At 46.9% G+C, this 16,302-nt stretch overlaps 2 protein-coding genes across 5 annotated transcripts; one reads left to right on the forward strand and one right to left on the reverse strand.

The window, feature by feature from the left end:
* Window positions 1-101: 101 nt before the first annotated feature.
* On the reverse strand, window positions 102-7,827 carry TOR1AIP2 (torsin 1A interacting protein 2). Of its 3 annotated transcripts, none has more exons than XM_085231216.1 (6): window positions 7,654-7,827; window positions 7,033-7,227; window positions 4,916-5,230; window positions 4,451-4,768; window positions 3,898-4,062; window positions 102-3,219 (listed from the first exon to the last, which is right to left on the reverse strand). In XM_085231216.1, exons 2-6 carry the CDS (start codon window positions 7,064-7,066, stop codon window positions 2,459-2,461), a joined length of 1,593 nt encoding a protein of 530 aa, XP_085087342.1. In that variant the 5' UTR covers window positions 7,067-7,227; window positions 7,654-7,827; the 3' UTR covers window positions 102-2,458. The 3 variants fall into 3 exon arrangements, with proteins under 3 accessions (XP_085087342.1, XP_085087343.1, XP_010714082.1); XM_085231217.1 differs by having other exon boundaries at window positions 3,964-4,062; window positions 7,654-7,825; XM_010715780.4 differs by lacking the exon at window positions 7,654-7,827 and adding an exon at window positions 7,352-7,490.
* A 1,658-nt stretch (window positions 7,828-9,485) lies between these two features.
* Window positions 9,486-16,302, forward strand: LOC104912347 (torsin-1A-interacting protein 1). Of its 2 annotated transcripts, none has more exons than XM_085231219.1 (6): window positions 9,486-9,721; window positions 9,866-9,934; window positions 10,691-10,783; window positions 11,294-11,350; window positions 12,741-12,800; window positions 13,841-16,302. In XM_085231219.1, the coding sequence occupies exons 1-6, from the start codon at window positions 9,607-9,609 to the stop codon at window positions 14,638-14,640; spliced, it is 1,194 nt and encodes a 397-aa protein (XP_085087345.1). In that variant the 5' UTR covers window positions 9,486-9,606; the 3' UTR covers window positions 14,641-16,302. The 2 variants fall into 2 exon arrangements, with proteins under 2 accessions (XP_085087345.1, XP_085087344.1); XM_085231218.1 differs by having other exon boundaries at window positions 9,487-9,721; window positions 10,664-10,783.

Consider the following 16,302-nt stretch of genomic DNA (forward strand, 5'->3'; position numbering starts at 1 on the left):
AAAAACAGAATTCAGTAAAGCTCAGCCTCACCTTGCTGCTCTCTTTCACAATCTCATTTATTTTTAAATAGAAGTCTTGTTTCAGAAGCAAGCAGGGTTGGTGTTTTTTTTTGTTTGTTTGTTTTCTTTAAAAGGTCATTAAAATAAATGTGTCTGTATTAGAACAGCTTTGCTGGATGATGCTTACAGCGAGGTACCCAAGCAGCAGGAAGTTGCCACTGCATACCCTGACTATGCATTATGCACACTGTATATAAAACTGGTAGTGAGATAACTTTAAAATACTGATTTCTCTCAAAATATGAACACGATTAATGCTTCACCAGTCCTTACATCAGCGCCAATACTTAACCACGAAGAGCAGAAACAGTGTTTTTTGTTACCAAAGTAGTGGACAACAATAAAAAGGAGGAAGAGGAGGAAGCAACCGGCATCTTGCCCATATCTTGTATAAAACCATGCCTGGAGCTGCTCTGCTGACGCTGGGCTGTAGCGTGTCTAGTTGTTTTTGGCATGGTAAAAACCTCTGCAACAGGATGCTTCATGTGTAATCCTTGGCCAACGCTGCAAGGGTAACTCAGCTCCCTGTTGGCCATGGGGGATAAATAGTAAGTCTGGGGCAGTGGATAAAGTGCTGCAGCGCTCCTGGATCTCGTCTTCACGTGACCAGCATTGTAAAGAAATCAAATGTCTGCTCTTTGGTTCAAATTGCATCCCTCTCTTCTTCTGTCGCTTTGTCCCTTCCTCCAAGTCAATGGTCACAGGTCTCCCAGGAGAGGCAAGGCACGTGGTGGGAGGACAGAAGATTCAGGTGGTGATTTCAGGCACTGGCTGAGCCATCAGTGGAGCAGAACAGCAAGGCACCATAGGCCAGCACAGGGGTTTGGAGCACTTGGGTAGACTGCTTGTAAAAACAGCATACTGTTCTTGATTTGTGTCTCGCTCAGGTGTAGTCTCTGCCTCTGCAAGGCTTCAGTCTCTGTTGTCCATACAAAAGCAAGACGTGCTTTGCTCCAGCTGCTCCGTCTCCAGTAGGCATGATTGTAGGCACAAGGGGCTGACACCTGGGCCTGGCTGCTGGGTTATAATAGATACTTCAACCTGTGCCTGCCTCCAGGTGTTCCCTGAGTTAGCAGCTCTGCCCCAGCACTCCTGCAGCAACTCAGTGTGTAGGAGCACCGTGGACTCTACAGGACCTGGATTTCTCTTCCTGGGGTGCAGAAGAGGAGGCACGGTAAGAATCCGTCCTGCTTAGTTAAGGATTTTGGATGTTAAGGCCAGAGGTTTTGTTCTTTACCACTTAGTATCAGCTCTGCTCCTTGTTGCTCTGACATTAGCCAGAGTACCACCTGCCTGGCAGGAAGGCAAATGTACCTTTGGTGGCAAGGACCTGGTGTGCTGCCTCACATGGCTTGAAATAAGTATCAGTGTTATCATCTACATTCATCAATAAAAGCTAGGAGAGGCAGGCAGAACAAGGGAAAGCAAGGCAGGGAACTGCTGGGCTGCAAACATTCTCAATCTCCATGAAGGGGGCTTTTCCAGGGGCCCTGGAAAAGTCATGGAATGGCTCACGGAGGTGTTTTGTCAGCTTGCTCGTGTCCTGACCCTGAGGGCTCCCCTCTGTGCAGGCAAATGATGTAGAAACACTTCTGAGGGCTTCCATCAGATCTGGGTGAAGAGGAATCACGTAGGCCCAAAGCTGATGCATCTGCCCAAAGAGATTCTTGTAGCCTCATGGTGCTGAATGGATCAAGAGTGAACTTTTTAAGAGGTAGCATTAAGTTAAACTATATTATTCACTCCTTTGCCTCGGGGCTTCACACCATCAGAATGACAACAAAGTGTTTTGTGTTTCCTTGTTCTCTGCTTTCAGAATGGCTGCTCCATGGGATTCCCTGTTTTGTGTAGTGTTTAAGTGCTGATAGCTTAACATTCTTTGTCATTGGTGTTTGAGGAATTTCTGGACTGCAGATTTGTTTGCACATTTTGAATTTAGGATCTGGTCATTAGGTGTAAATCAGTCAGTGGAGCTGTACCAGGACTGGCTGGTCAAACTCTTGAGTAGCAAACCTATTTTCTTTTTGAAGCATAACTTCCAAATGTTGGGTTTAGTGAGTTTTACCTTGCTTTGTTCTACTTCCTGCAACATGCAGTTTTTCCCTCCTGCATCCTCGCATTTTAATGTGCTCCTGTGCAATTAGCAGTCTAAAATATCAGCTCTTCCCACCTGTCAGAAGGAAGCATTCAGTCTATTATTACCTTCAGTTGGCCAGGAGGCCTGGATCAGTTTGTACCTGTTGAACTCTTCCAAGAAGGTACAGGAAAAAAAAATAAAATTGTAGAGACTTCTACACAGCACTGGTGTTAAACAAAGTGAGTTCTTCATTTATTTGTGTCTCCACCTGCCCCGAGGCTGGCTTTCCAACCCTTCTTGGGGCTCTGGCAGCCTGTGCCCTTAAGGTTTGGTGTGGCAGCCCCTCTTCTCGATGTTCTGCACTGGGTGGATCGGTAGGACCAGGTGGGAGATGCGGCTCCACAGCCCGCTCAGTTTGTCAGAGTCCATGTGGTCGTAGGAGCTGGGAGTCCTGGCACTGGTGAACTTGGCCCAGAGGAAGTCACGAACCCTCTCTTCCACCTGTTGGAGTCTGATGTGGGTCTCGAGCATCTCCTCCTCCAGCAGCACGGTCAGCAGCAGGGCCACATCCTTAAAAGCAGCGCTCTCGTGGTCGCAGTACTTGTAGAAGATGAGGGTGGCACCCGCTGGCAGCAGCTCGAAGCGGTGTATCACCGCAGCACGGTCCCCAGCCTGGAAAGCTGAGCTGAGTTCTGAGTCCACCTCCAGCTTGGCCTGGTCGCTCTGGAGCCCGGATTTGTCCTCGCCATCGATCTGCACTGTGCTGGCACGCAGGGCGGCAGAATAGGTGTCAGCTACACGGGTGCTAAGGCATCGCAAGGTCCGCTCGCCTTTGCGGGCGGCTGTGAAGATGATGATGGCTGGCTGCGTGTGCTGGGATGTGTTGAGGTGCTTCTGCAGGAACTTGCGACTGCGAAGCCACAGGTCGGGACTCTGCCCTGGAAACCTGTCCTGCAGCTGGTTGAACTGGGACAGGAAGGCCTCCACCGTGGGGTTCCTGGGGGCTGGCTGGGATTTGGCGGCTGGGTTGCCGAAGCAGAATATGCAGAAGCCAAGAAATACGAGGCCCAGAACGACAAGTCCTGCTCAACAGGGAAGAGATGCAAACAGGGAAGTCAGTCCCAAGCGACCCATGGCAACCCGCTCTTTATACCTTCCTTGACCTTCCCTGCTAGGATAAGAAAATGGTTCTGGTTGGCACTCTCTGGGGTCCCAGGAATAGTGGAGAAACCACTAGCTCCGTATTACAGAACCCATGCTCCTTCACACCACCTGGTGGGGCTACAGCTCCAGAGACAAGGGCAAGGCTACAGTCTCCCAGCTGCAATGCAAAACACCAACTGAAATTACAGCAGCCCACAAACTTTCTTCTCTTACCCCACCTCTTCTGTTTTCTTTAAGGTTCATGACCATTTGGAGCACCTGCCTCCACACATGGAGGTGGCTGACCCAGATAAGCTATTCTGTTTGCTGCCTTCCTCCTAGCTATGCTGGGTGAACAAGGACTACCCTGGTGTCCAGAAAGGAGAACAGTGGGGCTCAGATTCTGCTGGTGTTCCCAGGATCTCTTTCTGCCAGGAGAAATGTACGGTACAGATTGGGTCAAACTGGGCTTCTCTTTAGGGGCACAGACTGCTTTCTTTATTTGTGCCCTGTTTCCCCCAAGTCTGTAGTGTCTGCTGAGCAATGGTTCCCTCGAACCTTCAGAAAAGACTGTGAAGGGTCGTGACAGAGAAGAAAAATTAAATGTGCTTCATTACTTGTTCCTGGAGGATCAGGGCCTTCTGGTCGATGAGTAATGCACAAGAGAAGCTCCTTTTCCTCACCTTTCACTAAGAGGGACTCTCTAGGTTTCTCCTGTTCTGTGTTCTCAGCAGTGATGTTCTGCAAGCAGTGCTGAGCCTCTGGCTGTGGGGCTGCATGTCCTACAGTGAGAGAAATACATTTTCTATTTGCTGTTGAGAGAACAGCTCAGTTGGGCAGTTATGAGAGATGCAACAAATCATCCTGGAGCTCCCAGCTGTGGGAAAGAGTTAAAGTTAATGCTGCTTTGGGAAGTCTTGTCTCTCTTTGCTTTTTGAGCAGGAAAAGAAGAAAGATTCAGCATAGTTTCATGCTTTTGAAAAGAGAACAAAAGCCAAAGGGGAAAGAGACAAAGAGGAGCCAGTTAACTTTGTGCTGAGTAGCAAATACCTGCTTTCTTGCTTGACTCCAAAAGAACTGACAACAGGCACTAGGAATCTCACTGTATTCCTAAGCAAAGCAAAGGCATGTGCACGATCGAGCAGCAGCAGTGTGCAACCACCAGCTCACCTTTAGTCCAATGTCTGCTCCTTAACATGCCTGAGTAGTCACTCTCCAGTGTCACTGGCTCTATGTGCTCTCCTGCCTCCTGGTCTAGGAGAGCACTGGTGTTCTCCTGTGCCAAGAGGCCCTTGGTGACATCTTCTGGGGCATTCAGATCTGAACGTATCATTTTGCTGTCAGAGCTCAAGGACTTGCTTCTTGATAAAGCATCTTCCTCTGCTGTGTCGCAGCTTTCACATTGCCTGCTTGTCTCCTGGTCCTCCTGGGCTTCCTGGAGGCCGTGGCTGTGTCCTGCACAGTCCATTTCGTTTTGCACCAGCCTGGCTGTAAGGAGTAAAATTCACAGACCTATGCTTAGTTTCTTTCAGCATAAGAAACAAGTGCCTTTTCTCCTGTTCTGCCTCCTCTGGTGAAAGGCCCAGTTTCTCAGCACTTTGGAAACGCAGTACACACAGATGGGGAGAGACTCACCTCTGTCCAAGTCATTTTCTTCCTGTGATCTTTCTGACGCATCATTTTTTGTCTCCCCAGATTCTTCCAGTGATACTTCAGTTTCCTGAGGAACTTGAGTCTCCTGAGGAGACTCCACTGTGGGGCTATCTAACTCTGTCAGAGTCGCCTCTCCCTCATGAGCAGCTGGTGGCTTACACACTAAAGAGTCCTCCTCTGGTTTGCAGGAGGTCTCAGGCCACGTGCTGGTCACTTGGTGCTCAGGAGATTCTTGAGGAGGTTCTTGGTGTACAGGATGCTTGGCTGTGCTCTCTACCTCCTCTTGGGCTGGCCCAGCTGTTGGGATCAGAGTTCATGAGCTCAGTTAGCCATGCAGGAGATAAGAACATCCAGTGCTTTACTACCACCCTCTAAAACTCCCAGTTCTTGCATTTCAGATACATCCACACAAGCTGCTCTGGAGGAGAATTTACCATGGCCAGCCATAATCACCAGTGAATCACACTGCCTTATTTTTACACAAAGTACTCTATTGTTTTGGCTGTAGTGGTAGCCACACAATAAGCAGTCACTTTCAGAGATGCAATCCTCTGTCTGTCCTTTGATCTGTCCAACGCCAGTAACTTGAAACACTTTTAATGCTCAAATCTTACCAGCAGTGTGTGGTGGGTTGGCCTTGATGCAGCTGAGCACCTGGGGTAACCAAAAGTTGGAATATACGTGGGATGATATAGAGACACTTGAATATGTGAAAGATGGGGGTTGGGGGTCCCAAGTGATGCAAAGGCAATCACTCGCTTCCTCCCACAAGCGGGCTGATGACTGGAGAGTCTCCAGATAATGGCTATTTTGGAAATCAACCCCATCCCACCTTTTTCTTCTTGTATCCCAGTTGCATTGCTCAGCATGACATTACTTTGCATGGAATATTCCTCCAGCTAAATTGGGCCCATCTCAGCCTACTTCTTGGGAGAAAGAGAAAACCTTGAGCCTGTACAAGCGCTGTTCAGCAGTAGTCAAAACACTGGTTTGTTATCAACATTTTTCACTTGTGGACTTGTGGTTAAAGAAAAACAACACAGCACTTTAGAGGCTGCTATGCTGAAAGTTAAGTCTATCCTAGGCAGACCTTGTGCACACCATTCTATTGGGGGGTGGCAGTCCCTTCATTACATGGAGGGTATGTTACTGCTTCTTCCCCAGAAAGTGGTTTTTCTTAGGCTAGTAAAGTAAGATAATAGACTCAAACCATTCCTAAGGCTGTTGTTAAATACTGGTCATAACAGTTGTGGTGGTGTCCACGCAATAGCTGCCTTGGAAGCCATCCCTAGATTATAGATAGCATCAAGCTATCACTGAAATGCTCCAGTGCAAGAAGAGATACCAGAGAATGGAAGTGCATGGTAGGAACTGAAATGCGAGGAACCAAGAAGTATCCTGCTATTCAAGTTGGGAACAAGAAGTGTACCTTGCCCTGCCTCCTCTGTAGGTTTTACATCCCTAGGTGGTGGAAAACTGTCTTATTATTTAATGCCTATCAATTTTTGGCTTCTCGGCTGTGCAGAGTTTGGATCCCGCACTTGAGCTGAACCACCTCATCCCTACCTGGTAGATACAACCTCGTGAAGACTCACTTCTTCGCTGGAAGCATATTTGTTGTAAACTCTGAGATTCCTTCTGCAGGGGCACTTAAGATACCTCTGTGCAGCAGAACCTCCTCCTCCTTGATTGGTAACCCAAGGGAAGTGACTCTGTCACTGCCACCTACTACACATGGCGGTGCCAGTGGGAGCTGCTCTACCTGATTACACTTTAATTGGCTGCTGGCCCAGAGGTGTTCCTCTCTCTGCACACTGCATTACAAAGCTATTTCCCATGACAAAGCACTGGGATACCATGAAGAAAGCTCTCCCAGCCTGAACTCTTCAGCCCTTCTTGAGTTGCGGCCCAAACACAAAGCTAAACCTGTTGCTGATAGGAATACAAAACTGAAAGTAACCTGCTACTATGTTGCCTGGAGAAGAGTGGATTTTTCTTACGGTTTTTTTGTTTGTTTGTTTCCATTTCCATTGTAAGTGTTTAAGTCCTTTTGCAATGGGATTTTCCCAGGAGGTGGAGCAAGCACAGATTTCACTTACCTCTCGGCAGACCCACACTTGAATTCTCTTCCATTTCTTTTCTCCCCTGGAATCCCAGCTCTGTTTTGCTTCACTTTCTCCTTTGCTTGTCCAGGGACTCGTCTCCACCCTGGTGGGGTGACTGACCAAGTCCTACCCCTGGCAGGGCCACCATCCCACCTCGGCCTCAGGAGCTGCAGCTGAATGCCTGTAGACCTGATAAGAGCAAACGGAGCCGCAGTGATTCATGGTGGAAGGGGAGGCTCCTCCCTCTCCTCAAAGTTAATTTCGTTGCAGGAAAATTAGTGCATGTAACCGTTACGGTATGCCATGAACTCACAGTGTGCAATGCCTGCCAGCCAACCAGTGACAGGCAGTGTGGAAAACTCATTAGAAACTTTCCCTGCTGAAGATGAGTTCAAGCAGACCAAAGATCTCGATTCCCAGCCGGAGGGGCATCTTCCTTCCCCCCCCCCCCCCCCCGGGCTGCCTCTGTAGCTCAGTTTTCTTGCTAACTGCAAGAATTAGGAATGCATGGTGCAGAGTGTGGCTCTCCCAGCCTGGCTCCTGTCCCTCCCCTCCCTGTGCTGTTCCGCGCGCAGAATAAGGAAGTACAAAGATGACGTGCCTTCGGCCACTTACCAGGCAGCGCTGGAGCCAGTCAGGGAGGCGACTAGAAGCAGCGAGGTGGCCAGCAATGGCCTTGGGGCTTGCCTTTGCCCTGGGGCTGGCTGAAGAGTCCTTTCCCTGAATACACTCTGAATCCTCTGCTGCGGGTGCAAAGGTGAACCCTGCCCTTCCTCAGGCGCCCGGGTAGGCTGCTGGGAGCTGTAGTTTTCCTCTTTCCTCTCCAACACGGCCGCCTCTTCCCTGAGAAGCAGCATCTCTGTCAGCAGGGCTGTTTGCTGGAGCATTCCGTATAATCTTTCGGGGCTGTATTTCTGAGTACTGGATTTCTGTGCTGTAGGTTTAAATACGTTTGAGCAATGCTTTTCAATAAAATGATAATACGTATTGCTGTGCCTACATGGGGTAGATATGCTCCATCTTTTCTGCCCCCTGCCCCAGGACCTATTTCATAGGAACCGGTGACATGGGAACATCACACCAAGGCAAAAGTATCAGTGCAAGGGCAAGAGGCTGCAGCCCCCCAGATCAGGCTACAGCACTCTACATACACCCTCAATATAGCCCAGCACCAAATGGCTGAAACAAAGCACAAGGAAAAGCAACTGGAGTGGTGCTGCTATGAAGCAGAGGCTTCATAAGAAGCAGAGGCTGTGGCTGGAGCTCTTCAGTTTGGAGAGCAGAAGGCTGATGGTTGGGGTTTGATCAATGCGGAGCTGTTGCTCACTGAACCCTTTGTTGCCAGAACTTTAGACACCTATGCACCAGACAGCAGGGCTCAAGAGGGTTAAAGAAATAACATTTTTAATTCTGTGTACAGGAAATCTCCAGTCCTTATTGGCACTCGGGCAATGAAAGCGGAGTGTCAGAAAGGATCAAACTCATTTCTGATCATCAGGTCCATAAACAGCCAGTGAGGACTTGGTGGAGATGTACTTAGCAATGGAAGGTGTCACTAAGGTGAACTAAACCTGTTCCATGATCTGCTCTTTGTGCTCCCACACCCAGAGCTGGAGTATGAGGGACATACAAGATCTGATGGGATGGAGATCACTCTCTTCATGGCAGCAGATACAGTGCTATGTTTTATAGAATAATTGATTTTTTCATTGCTTCTGTTAGCAGATTTGGCTTTTATCCTAAGCCCTAATGCTCATTTTTCCTCTTGTCTCCTCCCTTTGTCCTCCTGAGGAGCAGGACTGAGAGTGGCTGGATATACACCTAGTGACCAGGCTAGGCTAGCCCACTAAGGGATGGTAAAGCCAGAAGGGGACGTGTGTGCCATCCTGTTTGCATTCCTTTGGTTGGGAACAGCCAGTGGATGTCCTGCTCCCCCTCCTGCAGTAAAGCAGGCAGCAGCTCCATCTGTTAACCACAAAGCCTCTGTAGGTGCAGAGGACAGAGTCCACCTCCTTTCTAGGCAGACTCAGCAAATTCTTTTGTCGTGAACAATCTCTCACTGGATGCAGCAGAGGGCTGTAAAAACAGGAAGAACGGCAAAGCATAAAGCGAAAAGCCTAAGTGATTTATCTACGGTGAGCTGCGCTCCCTTCGTGGCTCTGTTATGCAAGAAGCCAAGGTCAGAATCTGTATAGAACATCATCTCCCCCAGGGTTCTGCCCTTGGGTGCCATCCAGCTCGCACCCTGGCCAAAGGTGTATCTGCCTTGTTTCCGCCATAGATAAAGAACAGCATGACGGATACAGCGGACAGGAGCTGCAGACCTTCGTGAAGGTCGCAGCGTCCCGCACCGCTCCGTCCATCCGTCCAACCCCGCGCCCGCCACTTCCGCGTCTCGTGGGGCGCCGCCGGAAATAAAGGAGGCGCAGCGCGCGATGTCCCACGTGACGCGGAAGCGGCGGGCGCGGAGCTCTCCCCGCCTCGGGAAGTGAGGTTGGCGGAGCCGCCCCCGCCGCGGGAAGGCGGCAGCTTCGGTGCAGCGCGGAGCGGAGCGGAGCGGCGGACGGGATGGTGGGGGACGGCGAGGAGCAGGCTCCGCCGCACGCCCCGGAGCTGAAGCACAGGCGGAAGAGCCCACGGTTCGCGGTCGAGGCCGAGCCCGACTCCGGTGGGGCGCCGGAGGGTGAGCGGCGCGGGCGGGCGTAGCGCGGTGGATCTTGCGGTTTAGGGCGCGGTGGGGCGGCGCGGAATGGGGCGGGGGCGGGCGGACTGGGGAAGCGGGCGGGGAGTTTTGATACCGGAGTCAAGAAGCGGAATCTCGTTGCAGGAGACGAGCAGTCCTTCGGCAGCCCGGGCAGCCTGACCCGGCCCCCGATCCGCGCCTTCAGGGCGTCAGGTGAGTCCCGGCCCTGCTGTTCCCCTGCCCCCGAGTTCGGTCGCCTGCTGAGCTGAAGCTTCTTTCTGGCAGCCCGGGTGGGATGGCAGGAAGGCGGTGGCACTGCGTAGTGCGATGTGCGGCTGTTGTTTGGCGGCCTTAGAGATGGCTTTTTCTTTTCAATCTTTTTTTTTTTTTTTTTTTTTTTTTTTTTTTTTTTTTTTTTTTTTTTTGTGAGCACCTCTTCTTTTGTCTGGCCAGCCGGCCCTGACCTTTGCTTTGCGGCTTCTGTCACCTTACTGGACTTTATTCTTTCTGTTGGCTGTACTAAGTTGGGTTTCGGCCTCTCAGTGGCTGCAGGGTTGGACAAACACTGACGGTGTGGATTGATGCCTTCCCAGCTGCCTGAGGGATTCAGTGAGGGACGTGGGTGCCCCAGAGAGAAGCTGCGTGTGGTGCTGTGCTCTGAAGTGATCTTAAGCCAGAGGCTCTTGAAAAAAATCAAAATAAATCTGTGTGGCAGCATGGACAGCTGTGTTTGCGGAGGATTCCAATCTGCCATAAGCTTTTCAATTCTTAGAGTTGCTTTTTGGTGTCAAGGAAGTAACCCTCGGGAGATCGTAACCAGAAAAACACAGATCATATACACTCTAAAACTGTATCTTGTCCGTTGGTTTTGTGATGTTATGAGCACTAGTCATACTGCAATTATATCAGGCCTCTTTTTATTTCCTTTTTCCTACCTAACAGGTGGTTCTTCAACTTCCTTCCTTCTAGAGAGCCCAGCAAAGGAAAAAGTGAATGATTATGATGTAACTGAACCCAAGAATCCAGCAGGGGATCAGCCCAATGTTTATACACCATTGAAAGGTAACAACGCTAGTTTTGTCAGTGCCTTTCCTGTGATGTAATAAATGGTTGCTTAATTGTACTCAAATGATACCAAAGGAGGAGTTGATCTGAAACCTGAATGGACGAAGATGTTTAAAATGTTATTTTGGGGGGGGGATTTGGGGGAGCTGCAACCTTTGAAGAATCAGGGAGTGGCTTGAAATTCATTTAATCAGTAATTGTTTAATCACACAGTTAAATTCATTGCTTGTGGGAGAACCCTGAAAGCAATTGTGAGCGCAGACTGACAAAAGATAGGCATGAAGCAGGTGGCAGGCCCTTCCTGTTAGATGTGGTAGCTTTTTTCCTTTACGGAGGGGTCTGAGAAGCTCACATGGAGCAGATCTGGTTTGGCAGTACACTGTGTACTCCTTCCCTGATAAGCTCTGAAGAATTCATAGTAAGACTTAAACATGTGTTGGAAACGTCTTAGTGTTGTAAACTCGGGTGCAGTCACAGTTTCATTTATAATTTTTGCTTTGGTTTCAGAAAGTAAGGCTGACGTCTTTGAGAAAACTCAAGAGCACCATTCTACAAAATTACAGAGTAAGTGGAAAAATAGATACCAAGTCCTTCCCTGTAAATACGAGAACGCTGCAGAATTGTTTTCCTTTCCTCTGCTTGTATTTTTCTTGTGCCTTTTAACTCTCTGTCTGGGAATGCAGGGAGTCAGGAGGCAGGCCCACACAGAAGCTGGAGAAGCTGTTCTGTTCCAGAGCTGAACTTTTCTATTTTATCAATTATTCAACTTGCTCAACAACAGAAAATGACTCCTCACCCCTCACTTTTTTTTGATTTTTTGGATGAGTTGAGTTGACTCATGGGCACTCAGTAAGTGCAGAGCACTGAGCAGGGGTATTGTGGGGTTGAGGGAAGGAACACAACCTTTACTTTTGGTGCCAGTGAATCAGGATGTACACAAGTCACCTTCCTCTGTAAGCCTTCCCAGGGTAACAGTGGCCTGCTGTGGTTTGAACTGGCTGTCTGATACAGAGGAACAGCATTCTTCTGTGCTGGCCAACTTAAGCCTGTTTATCTAATGACCAATTCCTTGCTATAAATTTTTGTGTTTTTGGATGAGAGAGGGGGTTTTTCAGTGGTTTGTTTGCTTGTGTGTGTGTGTGTGTGTGTGTGTTGGTTGATGTTTGTTGGCTTTTTCTTCTTGGGAGAGTGCTCAACAGGGTCTGCCTGTGCCCTGTTGAGGGTGTCAGAGAGTTGCAGAACAGAGTTGCTCATTTAGCCATTCAAGCTCTGGCTTAAACCAGAACTGCTTTTAGCACCTACTGTCATTACATTCATACAGAAGCAAGGCTGATGCATTTATTTTGGTGTTCTTGAAGTAACTACTACAGGGTATATTTGCTCAGTTTATTCTCAGTAGTGTCATTGACAGTATCCTGATTTGGTTATATATTATTAAGGAGCCCTCAGCTTTGAAACCAGTTGCTGTAGCTTTCAAGGAGCCAGAAATTCTCACTTCTTAATTAACAGACTAAATGAAGAAAACATGCTGACCAATAATTGCACTGTATATGTATTCATGCAGCTCTTGGGAAAGTTGCTCATAACAATCTTTGATGGATAACGTCTCTAGTATTTGCTGCCTGAACACGTTTAAATAAATAGACTAATAGTATATTTTAAGTTGAAACCTCAACAGTTATTGGTGCACAATATGGGGCCGTGATCTGATTGAGTTAACTTCAATGCAGGTTGTAATGCAGGTTGGGCAGGCCTGTTATTGGCACCATGCCAACTTGCTATTGTTGATTAGACAGAAATTAGATTTAGAGAAGGAAATGTGACCCTTCCTAAGTGTTGCAGGTTCCTGGAGAATGCATATCCCTGGTTACGGTAAGACTGTAAGCTTTCTCCCCACTGGAAGATTGGTTATGATTGTATATTTTTTCTCATGTTCCTTTCTTAATCTCGACAGGCAGAAGTAAATTCCGAGACGGGCCCAGCGCAGGGAAGCAGTCACAGCACTTGGTCAAAAGTAAGACTTCTGCTTTCACTTCTATTTCTTACGTGCATTATTTTAACTCTCTGGCTTGCTCAAACTGAGCATCCTTAACAGAACCGATGCCTTGCTCACTAGGGTGGGTGTTTTCAGTACTAAAGAAGGGAAGAGTCTTGTGTGATGGATGAGAAGTGTTTTCACCATCATTTGAACATCTTCCATCTGTACTGTCTACAAGATTTGCCCTACAATTAAAATTGAGGCAGACCTAGTAGTACTATTATTTAGTAGCTGTTGTGTTGCTGTCCTGATGAAGGTTAGGACATTAAAAGACAAAACACAAAAAAAACCCACAAAATCCCCAACAATCCAGTATAAGTTCTTTGTTGCCAGAGAACTTGGTCTGTTTTATTATGGGTTTTACTAGGGACAGAATCAAGCCTTATGCTTGCAGTAGGTCAAACACATGTTAGTTTAGCTGTTCCAATGCAGAACCAAAACCAAGTTTCTGATACTCACTGTGCTCCTGTGCACTGTTTGCCATGTGTCTTCTTTGTGAAGCTGGTTGAGAACGCATTCTCTGGAATATTGAGCACCTGTGTTTGAGATACAAATAATGCATGTCAATACTTAAGAGGATGGGGGAGAAGCAGCAACAGAAATTGTTCTTGTACTGCCAGGTTTTCTATCAGGTTCTTCCTACAGAAACTAAATGGAGGAACAAGCCTGGCCTTTGTGAGTGCCATTTTAAACTGAGTTTGGATTTGGTTGAAGGAAGGGTGGAGCCGTCAGCTCCTTTTTCAGAAGAATGTCCAGTGCCTTGGTTATTTTGAAGCATTTTCAGATTAACTTGTAATGATGACAGGTCGTTATGTTGCTGAAGAAGTGAGGATTTCACAACACTACTTTTAACCTGAAAAATGAAATTGGGAAGGTTCTCTTTTAAACTAGAACACTTTTATTTTCCACTACTGTACCAGTAGCTTAAGAGTGAGATCAGTTCATTAACTTCTGCTGTGTTTTTTTTTCTTTTTTTTTTTTTTGTCATTGTTGTTGTTTGCTCCTCTTTGCTATAGAGGATGGATCACAAAGTGGATTTTGCAAGGGATGGACTTTGCTATTTGTTCTGTTAATTAGTATCTCATTGTTTGCCTTCCTGTGGATTAAAATACTAAGCCTTCCAGATGCAACTCTGTCAAGTAGAAATACTCAAATTCTACAAGCGTTTCGGGCCCGGATGAAGAAACTCAGAAATACATACCAAAGTCAGGACCCCAATCTGTGGAAGAGAACCCACGTGTTCCTTGAGAAGCACCTGAATACTTCCCACCTGCGTTTGGAGCCAGCCATCTTACTGCTCACAGCTGGTCGAGAAGCCGAAAAAGCACTGAGGTGCCTTAGTAATGAGATTGCCAATGCTTTTGCATTCTCCCAGAATGCAACTACAATCAAAATTAACGGGGCAGACAAAGCCATATTGGACAGTGACGTTGTTAAGCTGGAGGTGGATGATGAGCTGAGCTCAGGGTTCAGAGGAGGCAAGAAGGTAGCAGTGGTGCATCGTTTTGAGTTACTGCCTGCAGGCTCCACCTTGATCTTTTACAAGTACTGTGACCATGAAAATGCAGCATTTAAGGATGTGGCTCTTCTGCTGACAGTTCTCCTGGATGAGCAGTCGCTGAGAAGAAGCCTCACCTTGCAAGAAGTTGAGGAGAAGGTGCGGGATTTCCTTCGGACCAAGTTCACTAGTTCTGATGTTCCTGGTTCTTTTAACAGCATAGATACAGATAAGCTGAGTGGACTGTGGAGCCGTATCTCTCATCTTGTCTTGCCTGTTTGGCCTGAAAAGGGCCTCTCTATGGAGGGATGCACATAACAGGCTTTAGAGTGGCCTTCGGAAAGGAGGAAGACAGAAAATGTGGTGCTGATGGCTGAACGGGGAAGAACTGTGGCTGTTGAGCTCAGACACACACAGTTCCTGTGCGAAGAAACTTCATCAAGTGGCAGGGTTGCTAGAGTGACTGGGACTCTGGACAAAACCTGCAGAATGCAAGCAAGGAACTTGCTAGTTTTTGGTAAGTTGCCTTCAGTAACTTCCTCAGGTTTGGTTTCTTGGAATTAGAAGCAAGTGTGTGCCACTGCAGAATCACTTATCTGCTTGTGAAGTTCTCTTGTTGGCTTTGCTCTGAAGATCCTTTTCTGCTGGCAGGTAAAGCTAGAATCATGTGTGATAAGGTAACGAGACAAACATATCACCTTCACTGGACAGAATTTACCTTTCTTCTAATACATTCACAATGATCAAGTGACATGAATCCATCTAATGATAGCATAGATATCAGCTATCGCTGGAGCCTTCTTGAAATGGCAGAATTGCCAGAGATATTTGTGACTTGTAGAGAATCTTTCAGCAAGCATTTCTTCCTCAAATGAGCCTGTCCTGACCAGTTTGGAGAGTGAGAAAAGCTGATGTACAGAGTATTACCTTGACACTGGTAGTAGATGCTAGTTAAATGATTTGTCAGCCCCTCTTTGCATCACTGCTTCAGAAGTTCTACAAGTCTTAAAATTTGGGGAGAACTGAGAAAAACGTCTACCATGTGTGTACTAAATGCTACGTCTCCTTTTCAAATAAAACCTTAGCAAGACATAATTATTTCTCACCTTAAGAAGATGATTATTTTTGCATTAAGAGAATGTATTTATTTGTGGTACCTTGTAAACTAGAAAATAAAGTTTTTTTTCATGTCTGTGTATAACCTGGTGCTTGCTGCATAAGCTTTTAGTGAAGAACAGATTTGCAATGCATGTTTTTAAAATACATTTTTAGGATGCCTCCTGCGAAGACTCCCTCATACCAGACTAAAAACATGTCTTTCTGTTGTAAATATTTTTTGTTTAAAAAAAAAAAAAGTGAATTGCAGCACTTCCATTTCATTACTATTAGTGTATGCTGCTGAACCATCGGTGTGCGTGTATTCAGGACGTGAATGAAGGAATGTGTGAATACTGCTCTCAAATTAACAGGTCATTTTCTTGTAACAGCTGAAAGCTTAGTGGTTCTTGGGGCCCATCCTTCACTCACAAGTCCCTTGAGCTGCCATGATGTCAAGGAGAACATCTTGGAAGTGCTGGAGCTTCTGGCTTCTTAATGCAAGCACAGATTTGGGGTGTGATGTGGAATTGACCAAAATCACCTTAAGTGTATAAAAGAGTGCAGTTGGAGAGACACAGAGTCAGTGGTGGAGCTGTGTTTACCACTGAGAGCCAGCGTTGGATACCAGTTCTTATTTTAATGAGAAGAAATACAAACTCTAAAAAGACATGGAAGTGCTGTTGTTCTGTGTTTAAGAGTAGCTCAGGAAGAAAAAGATGGCATTTACATTTTGAACATTTCACTGGACAAATGCTTTTTTTTTTTTAAGAAAAAAACAAACTGTGACTTATTTCTGATTGTATCCTGATAGTATATCTACTTGTATGTTATTGTAAACTATTTTAGTAATCATTAAAAAATAAATTTACTTGTTTTATAAAA

This window comes from Meleagris gallopavo, chromosome 10 (genome assembly GCF_905368555.1).
Source record: "Meleagris gallopavo chromosome 10, MGAL_WU_HG_1.1, whole genome shotgun sequence".
Taxonomy (NCBI): Eukaryota; Metazoa; Chordata; class Aves; order Galliformes; family Phasianidae; genus Meleagris; species Meleagris gallopavo.